Source organism: Dendroctonus ponderosae, unplaced genomic scaffold (assembly GCF_020466585.1).
Source record: "Dendroctonus ponderosae isolate FM_Combo_2020 unplaced genomic scaffold, Dpon_F_20191213v2 Dpon_F_20191213_4, whole genome shotgun sequence".
NCBI lineage: Eukaryota > Metazoa > Arthropoda > Insecta > Coleoptera > Curculionidae > Dendroctonus > Dendroctonus ponderosae.
Window position 1 is genome coordinate 1,909,108 of NW_026018611.1, and position 14,990 is coordinate 1,924,097.

At 51.6% G+C, this 14,990-nt stretch overlaps 2 protein-coding genes and 1 long non-coding RNA gene across 3 annotated transcripts in view; 2 read left to right on the forward strand and 1 right to left on the reverse strand.

Moving 5' to 3' along the window:
- Positions 1–650, forward strand: part of LOC109542996 (alpha-tocopherol transfer protein) — a 2,306-nt gene extending 1,656 nt beyond the window's left edge. The window contains exon 6 of the mRNA XM_019912488.2: positions 245–650. Coding sequence (XP_019768047.2) covers positions 245–502 — 258 coding nt within the window. The 3' untranslated portion in view covers positions 503–650. The remainder of the gene's footprint in view (positions 1–244) is intronic.
- A 69-nt stretch (positions 651–719) lies between these two features.
- On the reverse strand, positions 720–14,810 carry LOC109542995 (mucin-2; the record flags this gene model as incomplete). Its single annotated transcript, XM_048665515.1, is given in 17 exon segments — positions 720–1,228; positions 1,283–1,434; positions 1,513–1,781; positions 1,842–1,996; positions 3,066–3,184; positions 3,953–4,094; positions 4,188–4,396; positions 4,451–8,290; positions 8,354–8,443; positions 8,505–11,360; positions 11,418–11,622; positions 11,678–11,824; positions 13,563–13,663; positions 14,112–14,186; positions 14,236–14,289; positions 14,340–14,531; positions 14,586–14,810. Coding segments are annotated over 17 exon segments (9,036 nt in total). The 3' UTR covers positions 720–1,012.
- LOC125504119 lies at positions 3,181–3,591 on the forward strand. Its single transcript, XR_007281284.1, has 2 exons — positions 3,181–3,286; positions 3,356–3,591. It is a non-coding gene; the product is annotated as an uncharacterized LOC125504119 (long non-coding RNA).
- Positions 14,811–14,990: the final 180 nt, after the last annotated feature.

Here is a 14,990-nt window from a genome sequence, read left to right on the forward strand (position 1 = left end):
GGGTTCTGATGAGAACAGTGTAAGCGTTCAAGCAAACCACTTCTGAAGATGCAAGCCACTCGTGCTTGCGAAACGTCAGGACGAAATTCTACCGAACGACGGCCTAAACACCCGAAAAAGCCATTAGCTTCAAGACATGGTCGCGAAAATCTATCTCTTCTGATGGAAACTTACGTGGATGGTAAAACGGAAAGTTTTCCCGAAAATTATCCAGGATGGATTACAGTGTAAAAAATGCTTCCAGATCCACATCCACGAAAACCCCAGCCAGATTCTGGACATTTTCGGCGCCCAGAACCTGCCCTCCAACTATGGCGGCCAGTTGCGAACGCTCAGAAAAATGGCCACCGATTGGTACGACGCAGTGAGCGACCACGCCGACTGGTTCCAGGCTCAGGAGAGTGTCCAGATCAGCACGGTGCCTCAGAAAACCAGAAGCCAGCTACATTCTCCCGATCAGATGGGCCTGGAGGGCAGCTTCAGACAATTGAACATTGACTAGCACCCGAACTAACCACCAGAGCCGATGCGAACTGGACACCGACTGGCTTGATTGAATTTCCGGAACTCAGCTTAAAACTGCTCGGGCTGATGTTCTTGAGGCGCTCTTGGAAACTTCATGGAAGCAATAAAGACCAAATGCACCTTCACTCAGCGTCTTACCTTACTTTATTAACGATCTGGACGGGGTTTTGGAAGGGACATATAAAACAAAGGACTTTCGCCGTTTTATCCAAGTGGGGCGCACTACCGCCCCAGAGAAATCACCCTTTCTGTTTAATTCCCCGCGTTTTTACAACCTGGCAGGCCTCCAGCTACTAGCCACAGCCCCAACACGCCCCAATTGAATTACAAAGGCTTTCTACATGCTAACTGTACAATAAACATCTATCTTAGGCTAGTTTGGTCGAACAGTGGACGATCGATCCAGTTTTGAGTGCTCCGAGTCACAATCTATCACAGCAACGCTTCCATCAAGCCACCGGGCACTCAAATGCTACAATTAATCAAACTATTGCTGAGCAGTTCTGGCTGTGTTGTAGGCCCGGTCCAGGCGCCGCAGCTGCTTCAAAGGCGTGTCCAGCACCGTCTGGATCCAGTCGACGTCAGGCGCTACGTAGCCGCCTATTTGCCCTTGTTGTCGACAGCCGGTATCCCATGAGAAGACGCCGCTCAATGTGTAACGGCCCGCTTCGTCGGCGCATGCCAACGCACTCCCATAGTCCACCTACACGCAGCCAATGGGGATCAAGTCCAGACTTTCCGGGGATCTCCCACCTACCTTGCACTGGTCAATGCTGGAAAAGCCACACAAAGTGTTGGTGTTGTAGTGGGGGAGGGCGCTCTGGAAGTGTTCGCCCATCACTTGCTGGCACTGGTCCACGTCCATGATGTTCATGTCGATGCGGTGCATTAAGGCGTTTTTCGCGTGCACTGATCAACAAACGTTGAGGGTGATTACACTCAAAGCGCCAGAACTAGACGATTTCAATGGAAAAACCACGGACTTACGCTGCAGAATCCTCTTTCCCCATCCGGTGGCGATGCAATTCTGAGTGGGGATCAGATTGGGTTCCGGCAAACAGATCGCGCCGATGTTCTTGGTGAACCGCAGGTTCTCCTGCAGCACCAGCACGGCTAAGTCATGCTGCAAATTGCCCGCCTTGAAGTCCGGATGGCGCAGGATGGCAGCCACTTTCACGATCTGGAACGGGAGCGGTTCCTCGTCGATGCCCAGCTTCCATTCGCCGCCCTTGATCAGCACGTCCGAAGTTTCCAAGCTAAACGCGCCAAAGCACACTTAAGTCGGTCTGCGCTGAAACTTTTGCGCCTGAACCCACCCTTCGACGCAATGGGCCGCAGTGAGGACGGCGTTTCGGCGAATGATGGCTCCGCCACACAGCAGGCTCCTGTTCGAGTCCCGCAGGATCATGGCCTGCCAGGAAATCTCCGCAAAGTTGGCATCAATGGGCGATTGCCCGAAGGGACTGGAGTTCTGCAACAAAACCGCCAAACAATCTTGAATATCGGGTGTTTGAAGAAACGAGCTAAATAGTCGTTTTCAAACCAACGGCGAAAAGTGTCTTCTAACGGGAGAAACGATCGAAAAACGGATTCTCGCCCTCGTAACAAACAATTTTTTTTGTCCCTATGTCTTCTAGGTAGGTGACAAAAATTTTTGTATATCGTTACGTTTCGGCGAGACAACAGCGCCATCGTCAGATTTTTTGATTTCGCACTTTGACTGAGACCCAGGAAAGATAAGAATATCATAACAAGTACACTTTCCTGGGTCTCAGTCAAAGTGTGAAGTAAAAATGTTGAATATCGTTTATTTCRTTACGTTKCGGCGAGACAACAGCGCCATCRTCAGATTTTAAAATTCATTCAAACTCATAATTGGTAAACATTATATTCACTTTAGGTCTTGCACAGCAAAGACCTAAAKGAATATAATGTTTACCAATTATGAGTTTGAATGAATTTTAAAATCTGAYGATGGCGCTGTTGTCTCGCCGAAACGTAACGATATACAAAAAATTTTGTTTCACACTGTGACTGGAGCCCAGGAAGGAAAATAATATAATGACAATTACACGCAGTCAGGCACATAATTAAAAATAATATTTTTTATTCTAATGGAAGGGAAATAAAAAATGAATAAATAAGAACAGTCAACAATGAAAAGCATCGATTTCAAATTTTGATGACAGTTGATGTCAATGCCATTTTTCAAAGGTCACCTTTTGACGTTTGCAACTTTTCAAAAGCTTCTTTCACTGTATGGTGTTTGCTAAGTTGCATACGTTGCATGGCAAGTGCCCTATTTGAAACGTTCGTGTTTTGCGTGTGACAACATCGGCGAAGGCAGAAAAATAGGCAATTAAAACGACTTTGAGACTGAGACTAACTTTAAATTATAATCAATAGTAGTCGATAAACCTACGTAATTAATTAAAATAAATTAAATGGTAAAGTGGCAGCTTGCGCATTAATGTCAATGCATCATGCGCCAATTTGCGTCAGCCAGAAAATTAAGAAAAAATTATAAAAAAAGAAATTACCAGGTTTCGAACGCCGCAATCTTCACTAGCCCGCTTCGATCTGCCATTGGAGTTTCTCACCTTCTTGAACCTGGGATTGGGAATGACGCGACTGGCTCTGCGTATGCGATTGAACTCGCCTGAAAATCCACAAAACCCATTTTAGCCCAAATCGTTTACTTTCAAACCGAAAACTTGAACGTGCCGCACTGTTCTTCCAAACATTGCAACACCGCCTAAAGGTGAACAACAACAGGCCAAACCCCTCAATTTGCATAATGTGATTGAGGAGTCTATTTGTCACTTTCAAGGTCACAACGTTTGGTCGGTACTGCCTTCATTGACCACTAGAATACCACTAGAGCCCCACTGGCCAAGGGGGCGATTCACGAAAGAGCGCAGGACAGGCAAGGTAGTGGTTTCCAAGTGCAATTCAAACAAAAGCGCCTTCAAGCTGTTTTCACTGGATGGTTTATTACAAAAAAAAATCTTCTTCCGATCATATTTTACAATAAATTACACAAAAATTGTACAGCCATTCTTACTATTAGCGTTTTACAAATAGAGGCAGTGCCTGCGGAACCACCGACTATATGCGGCCTTTGAGGCTGAACCAGCCGTCAAAGGCCCACATGGAGGCTGGCCGCTTGAGTACGGTTGAAATGACAAATAGACTTAGCGCACCTACTGGCCAAAGGTTCTGGGCAATTCGCCCTCTAAACCAAACCGAGTTACCAAACTATTAGAGCGAACAGAAGGAGGTTTAGGCCATCTAAACCTGCTTCCCTGCTCCAAGACCACCGATACTAATCTACAACAACAACAACAACTAGTCTATCTACTGGCTACGGCTACTCTACACACTAAGCCACTAAGCGAAGCGCTAAGGGGGCGCTATTTTCTGTTACCTTTGTACTGGCCAATCGAGTCGTCTTCAGCATACCGTCCATCGTCCACTCCATTGACCAGGTTGGCTGATGGCCACGGGTCTTGGTAGTCGCGATCTCGGCAACATTTTCCAACGGTGCCGGACGAAATATCCCGACACACCTGAAACGGTTAAAATCGTTAAGAACTGCCTCAAAAATCAACTGCCTCATTCGAAACAACTTGAATTTTTGAACCCATAAAGTGAGGGCTTACCGTAGTGGGCGCCCTCAGCAACTCCTGTTCCTTAGTGAGCACAACCGGCACGGGACTGACAAATCCGTCAGCAGTACAGTAGATCTCCTGCACGCACTTCAAGGCGGCAGCGCACCCATAGGGAATCAACTCATCATTGTACTCATTCCCTCCGTTATTCGGCGGCGTGACGACCACATTCACTGTCATATCTTCAGCAGGCGTGTGATCTGCAAACACTCACCCACGTGAGAAACTCCTCCCAAACAACGCTCACAACTTACCAGAGTCATCAGGCGAATAGGGCGTGGGCGTCACAGTGTTGTTCGGGCTAAAACGCGGATTTCCAGGGGTTACAATCGGTCTAAGAGTGGATGAGGATGGTCTGAATGTGGATGCTCGTGGTGGTGGTGGTGGTTTTGGTTGCGAATCGCATGCTTTCTTTGCTAGTGAGTAAACCTGACCGGGTGGACAGTGGGGGGTGGGCTCTGGGCCGCGAGGCCTCTGACAACCCCCCGAGGGAGACGGAACAAGTCCCGCAGGGCATTTGGGGGAGGGAGATTCGGAAGGTTTTTCAGTCGGAGCGCTAATCGGCACACACCCAGACCCGGATCTGGACGGCGCCAGCCCGTCTGGGCACCTCCTGGTCGGTCCCGGCCCCGAACTCTCCCCAGCCGGCTCGCATCTTCTGGTCTCCAAATTGAGCTGCTCCCCCACACCGCAGCTGCTCGGCCTATAAGTTGTGGGCGTGTCGAACGGCTTGGAGGGCCTGGGGTAGGAGTAGCTGGGCCGCCCCAGCGGCTCGCATTTTCTCGTCGCCGGGTTGAACCGTTGCCCATCAGCGCACCTCTCGCTCGGCCTGTAGGTTGTGGGAGGTTGGCTGGTCGATTCGCACTTTTGGGTCTGGACGTTGAGGCGCGATCCATAGGGGCAGGACTTCGGTCTTTCCCCTGCCTCGCAGCGCCCACTCACCGGACTTCTGCTGCTGCCAGCAGGACAGGGGGAGGGTGTTGGCCTCTCCTCCTCAAATGGGATCTTCGGGGTGGGGTACGCATAGGTAGTCCGAGCAGGAGTGGGAGTGGTCCTGCCTTGACAACGCCCGGTGTGGGCGTTGAGGGTTTCCCCACTCGCGCAGGGTGTTTTGGTGCTGCCAATCGGTTCGCACCGCCTACTAAACACGTTGAAACGCTCCCCAGAGCCGCAATCCACTGGAGTAGGAGGGGGCACTTTCTCGCACTGATCACTCAGCACGTTGAGGCGCTCGCCGAAGCCGCAGATCTTCTGCTGGTTGACTCGGGGTGTGGTCGTTCTCGGCTCGCAGCGATTGGTTGACTCGTTCAGAACCTCTCCAGGCGAGCAGAATTTTCGCGTGGGCAGTGTGGGTGGGCGGGCCGTGTACGTCGTTTCGCATTGGCCGCGCACAGGGTTCCAACCCTCCCCTATACCACACGGCCTCCTGGTCACGCTCGTTGGGGTTGTAGTGGGCTTCTCCTCAAAGGGCACTGAGGGTTTCGGGTAGAAATACTCAGTGCTGGGCTTTGGGGTGCGAACCGATTCGCATCGTCCACTCTGGGCGTTGAATTTGCGTCCCGCCCCACAATCTGGAGTGGGTCTCGGAGTGCTCACTCGTTCACATTGCCCACTAATCGGACTTGGTTTCTCTCCGAAAGCGCACGATTTTTGAGTAGTTGTTGTTGTGAACTCGCAAATGCCAGTGATTTGATTGGGTTTCTGGTTCTGACCGCAGCCCCTTGGGGGGAACGGAGTGGGCTTCGGGCCCACAGGTTCACAATGTCCACTAAAAGCATTCAATTTTTCCCCCAATGTGCAGGGTTTTTCGGTGATTAAGGTTGATTCACATTGAGCGGTGAACGGGTTGAGGCGTTCGCCTTGTCGGCAGGTCGTAGGCCTTGGGGAGCTTGGGGTGGGTCTTGGGCTAATTACGCCCTCACATCGCCCACTAAACTGGTTGAACTTTTCGTTAATCGCACAGGATTTCTGAGTGGTTGTTGTTACCGTCTCACACTGACCGGTGATTGCATTCAGTTTTTGGCCCTGAGGACAAGCTGGGGCCCTGGGGGTGGTTGGGGTGGGTCTTGGTGTACTCACACGCTCACATTGGTTGCTAAATATGTTCAAGTTTTCGCCGAAAGCGCAGGATTTTCGAGTTGTCGTCGATTCACATTGACCGGTGATTGGATTGCGATTTTGGCTTTGAAGACACGGTTGAGACCTGGTAGGGCTTGGGGTAGGCCTTGGTGTACTCAGGCGCTCACATTCCCCACTAAATCTGTTCACTTGCTCACCATACGCGCAGGACTTTTGAGTGGTTGATGTGAATTCGCAAGCACCGGTGGAGGGATTTACTCTTTGACCTTGCAAGCATCTGTCAGTCTTTGGTGATCTTGGAGTGGTCAACGACTCACACTGGCCGGAAATAACATTCAAGTTTTGCCCGGACCCGCACGGTTTTCTTGGTCGTGTCGGTTTGGTAGTGGGATTCTCCTCAAAAGGCACCGATGGTTTGGGGTAAGTGTATCCACCAGTCGGCTTGGGGGTTTGAGGGGACTCACATCGACCTGTTTGATCGTTAAACTTACTTCCGGCCGCACAGCTTGGAGTGGGCCTGGGTGTACTCACACCCTCACACTTCCCACTAAACTGATTCAACTGCTCCCCAAACCCGCATGAGGGTTGAGTAGTGGTTGATTCACATCGACCGGTAATGGAGTTGTATCTCTGACCCTGAAGGCATGTTTGAGGTGGCGATGGTCTTGGGGTGGGCCTGGGTGTACTCACACGCTCACACTTCCCACTAAACTGATTCAACTGCTCCCCAAACCCGCATGAGGGTTGAGTAGTGGTTGATTCACATCGACCGGTAATTGAGTTGTATCTTTGACCCTGAGGGCATGTGTGAGGTGGCGTTGGTCTTGGTGTGGGTCTGGGTGTACTCACACGCTCACACTGCCCACTAAACCTGTTCAGCTGTTCCCCAGCGCCGCAGAATTTTGGAGTGGGGGTTGAAATCGATTCACATCGAGCGGTATGCGAGTTGAACGTTTGTCCGCTAGCGCACGTTTGCGACCTTTGGGTGGTGGGCGACTCACACTGCCCAGAGAAAGCGTTCAAATTCTGCCCAAACCCGCACACTCTTTTTGTGGTGGGATGCTCTTCAAAGGGTACTGAGGGTTTGGGGTAGGTGTACCCCCCATTGGGCTTGGGGGTCTGAATGGACTCGCACCTTCCGCTTTGCGCATGGAGTTTCGTTCCCGCTGCACAGCCCCTTGTTGTGGTGGGAGAGGGCCTTGGGGTGGTCAAGAGTTCGCATCGGCCGGAAGTCTGACTGAACGCTTGCCCAAAGCCGCACGTGACCTGAGAATCCGGCCTTGGAGGACTTTCACATTGCCGACTCACCGGGTTGAAGGTCCCGAAGGGACAGGATCTCGGGGTGGTGGTAGCAACCTCACATTGTTGAGTCAGTGAATTGAAGGTTTCCCCGAACCCACAGCTTGAGGAGGGCCTTGGGGTGGTTGCGATGGCTTCACATTGTCTGGTCCTCACGTTGAGTCTTTGCCCAAAGCCGCACACAGTGCGAGTGGTGCTCGGAATGGGTCTTGGAGTGGTCACACGCTCACATTGGCTGGTGGCCGAGTTGAAAGTTTCCCCAAAGGAGCAGGCGGGTTTGGTGGGTTCGCACCGTCCACTCAAAGAGTTCAAAGCGCTGCCAGGCCCACACGTGTCCACTATAGGTGGGCGAGACGTCGACGGTTGGAAAACCGAGTCGCACCGATTAGCGTTCACATTAAATCGGGTACCAAAGGGACAAGCCTGGGACGTGGGAAAAGTCGGTCGGAGTGAGGTTGAGGTGAAACTAGGCGTGGTTAGTCTACCAGTGCTGACCGATGTTCTTTGTGTGGTAGTAAATGATGCTGGTGAAGGGCGAATGAATTGTGTGGATGGTCTGGCTGTGGTGGTTACATACTTTTCCGGCGGGAGGTAATTTCTTGAGGTTGTAGTGGGCGGTGGGGGTCGGACAGTGGGAATTTCGCATCGTCCGGAGGGAGATTTTTTGGTTCCGGGAGGGCAAGGCGCTGGAGTGGACTGCTCGATCACAACACAACCTGCACAAAAATCTCGTCGTTTGAAACCGGTGCTCTGATCAACTGATCACACCATGCACTTACCTCCATACGGTCCGGGCTTACGTCCGGGCCCACAAGTGATGGGCGCCGGCTGTACTTCAATACATTGTCCATACGGCCCGGGAACTGATCCTGCAAAAAATGTTGAGTGTTTTTTGACAAAACTATAACATCTATCAAATCGAAAATGTACCTGGCCTGCACGATGGTGGAGGCCTCGGCGACGGAGTCGTTGGGATTGGAACGTCCACACATTGATTATTTGGTCCCAATCTCTGTCCTGATGGACAGTAAATCACTGGAGGTCTGGTGGGCGCTACTGTGCAAACTCCATTAGGTCCGCGTATGTGGCCCTGGGGACACGCAGGGGCTGGAGTGGGTGGAGGAGGAGTAACGATATCCACACATTGTCCGATTGAATTGGGTCGTTTTCCTGCTCCACAGAGCTCAATTTTAATACACTGCCCATTTGGCCCTACTCTTTCTCCAGCTGAACAATACGGCACTCTAGGGGTAGTTGATTCCGATACACAACGTCCATCAGGTGTGGGCTTTTGGCCAAATGGACATGCTGGCACTGATGGGCGTGTTGGTGGTCGCGGTGGAGGTGGCGGTGGGGTTGGTTTGGGTATATCTACACATCCCCCAAACCCATTGGGCCTTTGCCCCGGTCCACAAACCTCTATTTTAATGCACTGTCCATTTGGCCCTACTCTTTCTCCAGAAGAACAATACGGAACTCTCGAGGTAGTTGATTCGGATACACAACGTCCATCAGGGGTGGGCTTTTGGCCATATGGACAAGCTGGCGCCGGTGGGCTTGGTCTGGGTATATCTACACAACCTCCCACTCCGTTAGGTCTCTGTCCAGCTGGACAGTAAATCACTGGCGGACTGGTGGGGACTACTGTACAAACTCCATTGGGTCCGCGTACTTGGCCCGGGGGACAAGTTGGGGCAGGAGTGGGTGGAGGAGGAGTAACGATATCCACGCATTGTCCGATTGAATTGGGGCGTTGTCCGGCTCCACATGAAGGTATCGAAATGCAGTCTCCATTTGGTCCAACCCTTTCTCCAGATTGGCAATACGGTGTTTTCGGGGTAGTTGATTCTGACACACAACGTCCCTCAGGGTTTCGCTTTTGACCATAAGGACATGGAGGCACTGGTGGGCGTGGTGGTGGTGGGCCTGGTCTGGGTATATCTACACAACCTCCCACTCCGTTGGGTCTCTGTCCAAATGGACAGTAAACTGCCGGGGGACTGGTGGGGACTGCGGTGCAGACTCCATTAGGTCCGCGTATTTGGCCCGGAGCACAAGGAGGGGCAGGAGTGGGTGCTGGTGGAGTAACGATGTCTACACATCCCCCAAATCCATTGGGCCTTTGCCCAGCTCCACAAACCTCTATTTTGATACACTGTCCATTTGGCCCTACTCTATCTCCAGATGGACAATACGGTGCTTCTGTTGGGGGTCGTGGTTCTGATACGCAACGCCCATCAAGCGTGGGCTTTTGGCCAAATGGACATGGTTGCACTGTTGGGCGGGTTGGTGGTGGTGGTGGACTTGGTTTAGGTATATCTACACACCCCCCGAACCCATTGGGCCTTTGCCCTGCTCCGCAGACCTCTATTTTAATGCACTGTCCGTTCGGTCCTTTCCTATATCCAGATGGACAGTAGGGGGCTTCTGTTGGTGGTGGTGGTTCGGATACGCAACGTCCATCAGGTGTGGGCTTTTGACCAAATGGACATTGTGGCACTGGTGGGCGTGGTGGTGGTGGAGGTGGGCTTGGTTTGGGTATATCTACACATCCCCCGAACCCATTGGGCCTTTGCCCAGCTCCACAAACCTCTATTTTAATACACTGCCCACTTGGCCCTACTCTTTCTCCAGATGGACAATAGGGTACTCGTGGGGTAGTTGACTCTGATACACAACGTCCATCAGGGTTTCGCTTTTGGCCATATGGGCATGGTGGCACAGGTGGGCGTGTTGGTGGTGGGCTTGGTCTGGGTATATCGACGCAACCTCCAACCCCGTTGGGTTTCTGTCCAAATGGACAGTAAACTACTGGGGGACTGGTGGGGACTGGGGTGCAGAGTCCATTAGGTCCGCGGATTTGGCCCGGAGCACAAGGCGGGGTAGGAGTGGGTGCTGGTGGAGTAACGATGTCTACACATCCCCCAAACCCATTGGGCCTTTGCCCCACTCCGCATACCTCTATTTTGATACACTGTCCATTTKGCCCTACTCTTTCTCCAGATGGACAATACGGCACACTAGGGGTAGTTGATTCGGATATGCAACGTCCATCAGGTGTGGGCTTTTGGCCAAATGGACATGCTGGCACTGGTGGGCGTGTTGGTGTTGGAGGTGGAGGTGGCGGTGGGGTTGGTTTGGGTATATCTACACATCCCCCGTACCCATTAGGCCTTTGCCCTGCTCCGCAGACCTCAATTTTAATGCACTGTCCGGTCGGTCCTTTCCTATATCCAGATGGACAATAGGGGGCTTCTGTTGATGGTGGTGGCTCTGATCCGCAACGTCCATCAGGGGTGGGCTTTTGGCCAAACGGACACAGCGGCACAGGTGGGCGAATTGGTGGCGGAGGTGGGCTGGGTCTGGGTATATCCACACATCCCCCGAACCCATTAGGCCTTTGCCCAGCCCCGCAAAGGTTCACTCCCACACACTGGCCATCGGGGCCTCTGCGTTGACCACTTGGGCAGTAGGGCGCAACTGTGGTGGTGGGAGCTGGCGGAGTGGGGACATTTTCACATCTTCCTGAAGGCGTTTCTCGTTGCCCTGGCAGGCAAACGACTGGCGGTCGGGTCGGTGGGGGAGTGGGAATGTTCACGCATCCTCCATATGGGGCGGGCTGTTGACCCACAGGACATTCAGGCCGGAGTTTTTCGCAACTTCCAGATGGAGTCGGTCTTGTGCCAGGAGGACACGGTTCTCTTATTGGCTCACACCGGCCCACACTGGTCAAATATTGGCCAGTTGGGCAGGATTCTGGACGACGGGTGGTGGTTGGGGGGGCCGCTGAAATCCCATGTGAAATGTTTGGGTGCTTCAACGGGGGTTCCAGGGGGAACTTACGCGCAGGTGGAATGTATCCAGCAGCATCAAGGTTGGAGAATCGGGCATCATCGCCGAACTCCACGTTGGAGTAGTCGGGAGTGCTGCCGAAGAATTGGCTGGCTGCCGCTGTGACGTCGCGCACCGGCTTGGCAGTGGAGGACCCGGAGGACTCGCCGATTAAGTTCAGCTGAGGGCGAATTCCTTCTTGGGAGGAGTGGATGATCTACAATGCAGAAGCCGTTAGGTTGCCAGAATGCAGCAGCTCGTCACTCCAATACCTGCACCTGTTCGGGCGTCAGGCCGTCTTTGCCGGTGTCTTTGGACCGGCCCGGAGTGAACAGCAACTGGTTAATGTGGTCAGCCAAAGAGCTCTTTTCTCCGGATGGCAAGCGACAACAAACCTCATGTCCCGCACATTGGACGTCCTGCAAGGCAAGGAAGTTTATATCGGCCAGACCGATTTGCATATTGCATATTGGCGATATTGATCGAAGCAATTGGGAGTCACACGTCAAGGTTTTATTGATGGCAAGATGTTTTATTGTCCTTTTACGTCGTATCGTCTTCGCGCATCAAGGAGAACCAGTGTCGTAAAAAATCGAATTTGTTGAGGAATTCAAGAAAAGGTCGCCCCGAGCAGGGATGACAGTGAATTACGTGGGCTGCACGTTTCGGATTAATGTTCGCTCATTCCGCAACCTTTCATCGCTGATAATCCTCCGCTGCTTTTCCCAATATATCACAAGAAAAATATTGCGCTACCGCTTTCTTCTCGTTACGACATTCGTCGTCGTCCTCTTCGGGCACGCCAAATTTTGAATAATTACCATCGCTAACGCGAAAGTCCATCCCGAGCCTCGAGCATGATGGACCCCATCAAAATTCTCCTACTTTTCTTCAGCCTGACTGGTTACCTAAGCGCGCCAATCACAAATTAATCAAATGCCTGCTAGGTGTATGACAACGCAAAATCAATCGGCCGCCGTCAAAGGTTAAAGAAGAACTGGCAGTTCAGCTTTCTCGTCAATCATAGCTGCAGGTCAGCAGATCAGCGAACAACCTGACATGAGGTGAAGTAACAGGCAATGAAGCAATTTGTCGACTCTTTTCAAACCGCGTTGTTCAAACGCCCCTGGTAACTGGGGCAAGGGCGACAAGGACCCACTGGTTTCCGTGGCAACGACTATAGGGCGCTCGCTCCCTCGCACTGCGGCGCAGCCTCCATTCGGCCAGTTGTGCTACGGGGGCCCGAAAAAAAGTTCAATCAAAGCCCATCGGAACAAACCGGATTCGATGGCTTTGAAGCCCTGCGAAGCTTTCGTGAAAATTTGCTGGTTTCATAGGCGTTGCACAACTGCAATTAACGTTTGCATACCAAATATGCAACGCCGGTTCTCGGCTCGCATGAGAATTTTAATATAAACCGTGATCGCTGACATAAAATCCCAATTTTATGGATGTGGCTAATCGGTTCTTGCTGAAGGTGCGCCACTTGGGACGCATGCAACTGCACGAGCGCTCAATTAATGCCGATGTTTGCCTTAGTTAGACGCAAAAATCCCCAGTAAATTTTGGAATTTGTTACTGAAATAATTGGGGACTGTTGAGGCCTTGAAAAGTCAGCAAATTCAATCAGTACGCGGCATTTGCAAAGGGCACTAGAAGCGATTTGATGACATTCGCAGACCTTGAAGCAAACCCATTGGCTCGCTGAGTGTTTGCCGGGTCAAATTGCCGCAACAATTGCGATTGCGACACTGAACGTCTCTAAAATTGTCGTTGCAATCGTGAATTAATACGAACCCGATAATGGTTATTACTAATGGCCGGTAAATAGAAGAGAAAGTTGGATTGTCAACAGAAAAAGGTCAGCATTGAACATTGTTCGCACCAAATGGTCCACATTCTTGCAAGGACGACCCATACTTGCTTTATAGCTGGCGCAACAGTTTCCGACCGCCCCCTATAGCAAGCCAGAATGGCCGTCGGTGTGACGTCATCAGCGTGCGTAAGAGTGAGAGCAAATGAGCCTGTTTCCACTTGCTCCACTTACCAGGGCTGCGCGGAAGTTACTTTACTTTGGAATTTGGAATGATTGATCTGGACTGGCATCAAATAACTGGATTTTTTTCCTGGAAAAACAGGAAAATGTTCAATACTTACGGGGTTTTTCCTCACTGATCGACTGGTTGCAAAACCGTCCACACACTCCTGTCTGGACACGCAAATCCTGTCCGCTCCAGAGCACGGTGATCCAGCTTGCCCTGAAACAGCGACGCTAGATTGAGTGCCGTTCTTCCGAAGGCCCTTAAAAGGGACCGAGGGCTGTACGCCAATAAACCCGTTCTCGTTACGGATCAAGTCTCCATTGGCTGTCAACAAACAGACCAATTAGGAGAACAGAAAATCGGTGGCGGTCATGAGGTGTCCATCCACAAACAGGAGAAACATGCAAGTTTTTGACAAGTGTTTGATGAGGAGGAATGAAGAAAACCACGCAAAACTTTGATTTCCGCACAGTTGGTACAGTTTTGGAAAGTTTTGACTGAAATTAATCGAAAGCCCAGCAGCGATTTTGGAGAAAAGTGATCCTCCATCCAGTGGCGTGCTCGGGAAATTGCATCCTAGAGACTTAGAGAAAAGGAGGAGGAAAACTGGGACTGAAACACTACAAGGCCCATGCACATGCCCATGCTTTGGTCAAAAACTCACCAATTTTGCCATTGAAAAACACATTGTGGCTCAGATCGAGAGCGCTGACGCGTGCGCGACCAATCGCAGGCTCACCTTGAGAAAAACACTGCCTCATCGACACCTCACACCAACCAAAACTTACCGATTCGCCCATTGAGGAAAACATTTTTGCACAAATCAACCAACTGGCTTTGGGCTAAACAACAGCCAATCAAAGGGGGCAAACAATTTCCCATTGACACTCACCTGCATGGGCAAAGCCGCCCTGGAAAAATGGGTTGCTGCTGAGGTCCGGACTGGACTTCGACTCAGAACGCGCGAAAGCCGTGGAAACAGCAAAGTTCCCGCTCAGAAAGGCGTTCTTCTGGATGTCGATGGGCCCCAAACCGGCGCCCGAATCCTCGGATTCCGACGCTTGCTTGCCCTGGGCGCATTTGCCTGCAAAACCCGGAAAGCTCAGCTAAAGAACTGCTAAAGGGGGCAGGTTCCTACCAGTAGCGGCGCATTTCTTGAAGTAGTCATAGGAGGCCTTTAGGGGGCTGTCGTCCTGCATCCACCAGAAGTCTTTGGGGGTGCGTGCTGCGTCCAGGGCGCGGTTAATTTCCTGCGGATCGGACTGGGGGTGTGCTGAGCCTTGCGCGATGTGACTCACATCCGCCTGGGCGCAAGTGAGGAGTGTTATCCCCACTAGGACTAGTGGAGACATTTTGGCCTAATCTGCAAGTTAAACAACGGTTATAAAAAAAAAATAGACTTTCGAGGCCATTCCTTGAAACTAAGGGGTTCTTAGGCCGTCGTTGGTTAAAATTTCTTCCTGACGTTTCGCAAGCACGAGTGGCTTGCATCTTCAGAAGTGGTTTGCTTGAACGCTTACACTGTTCTCATCAGAACCCGCGT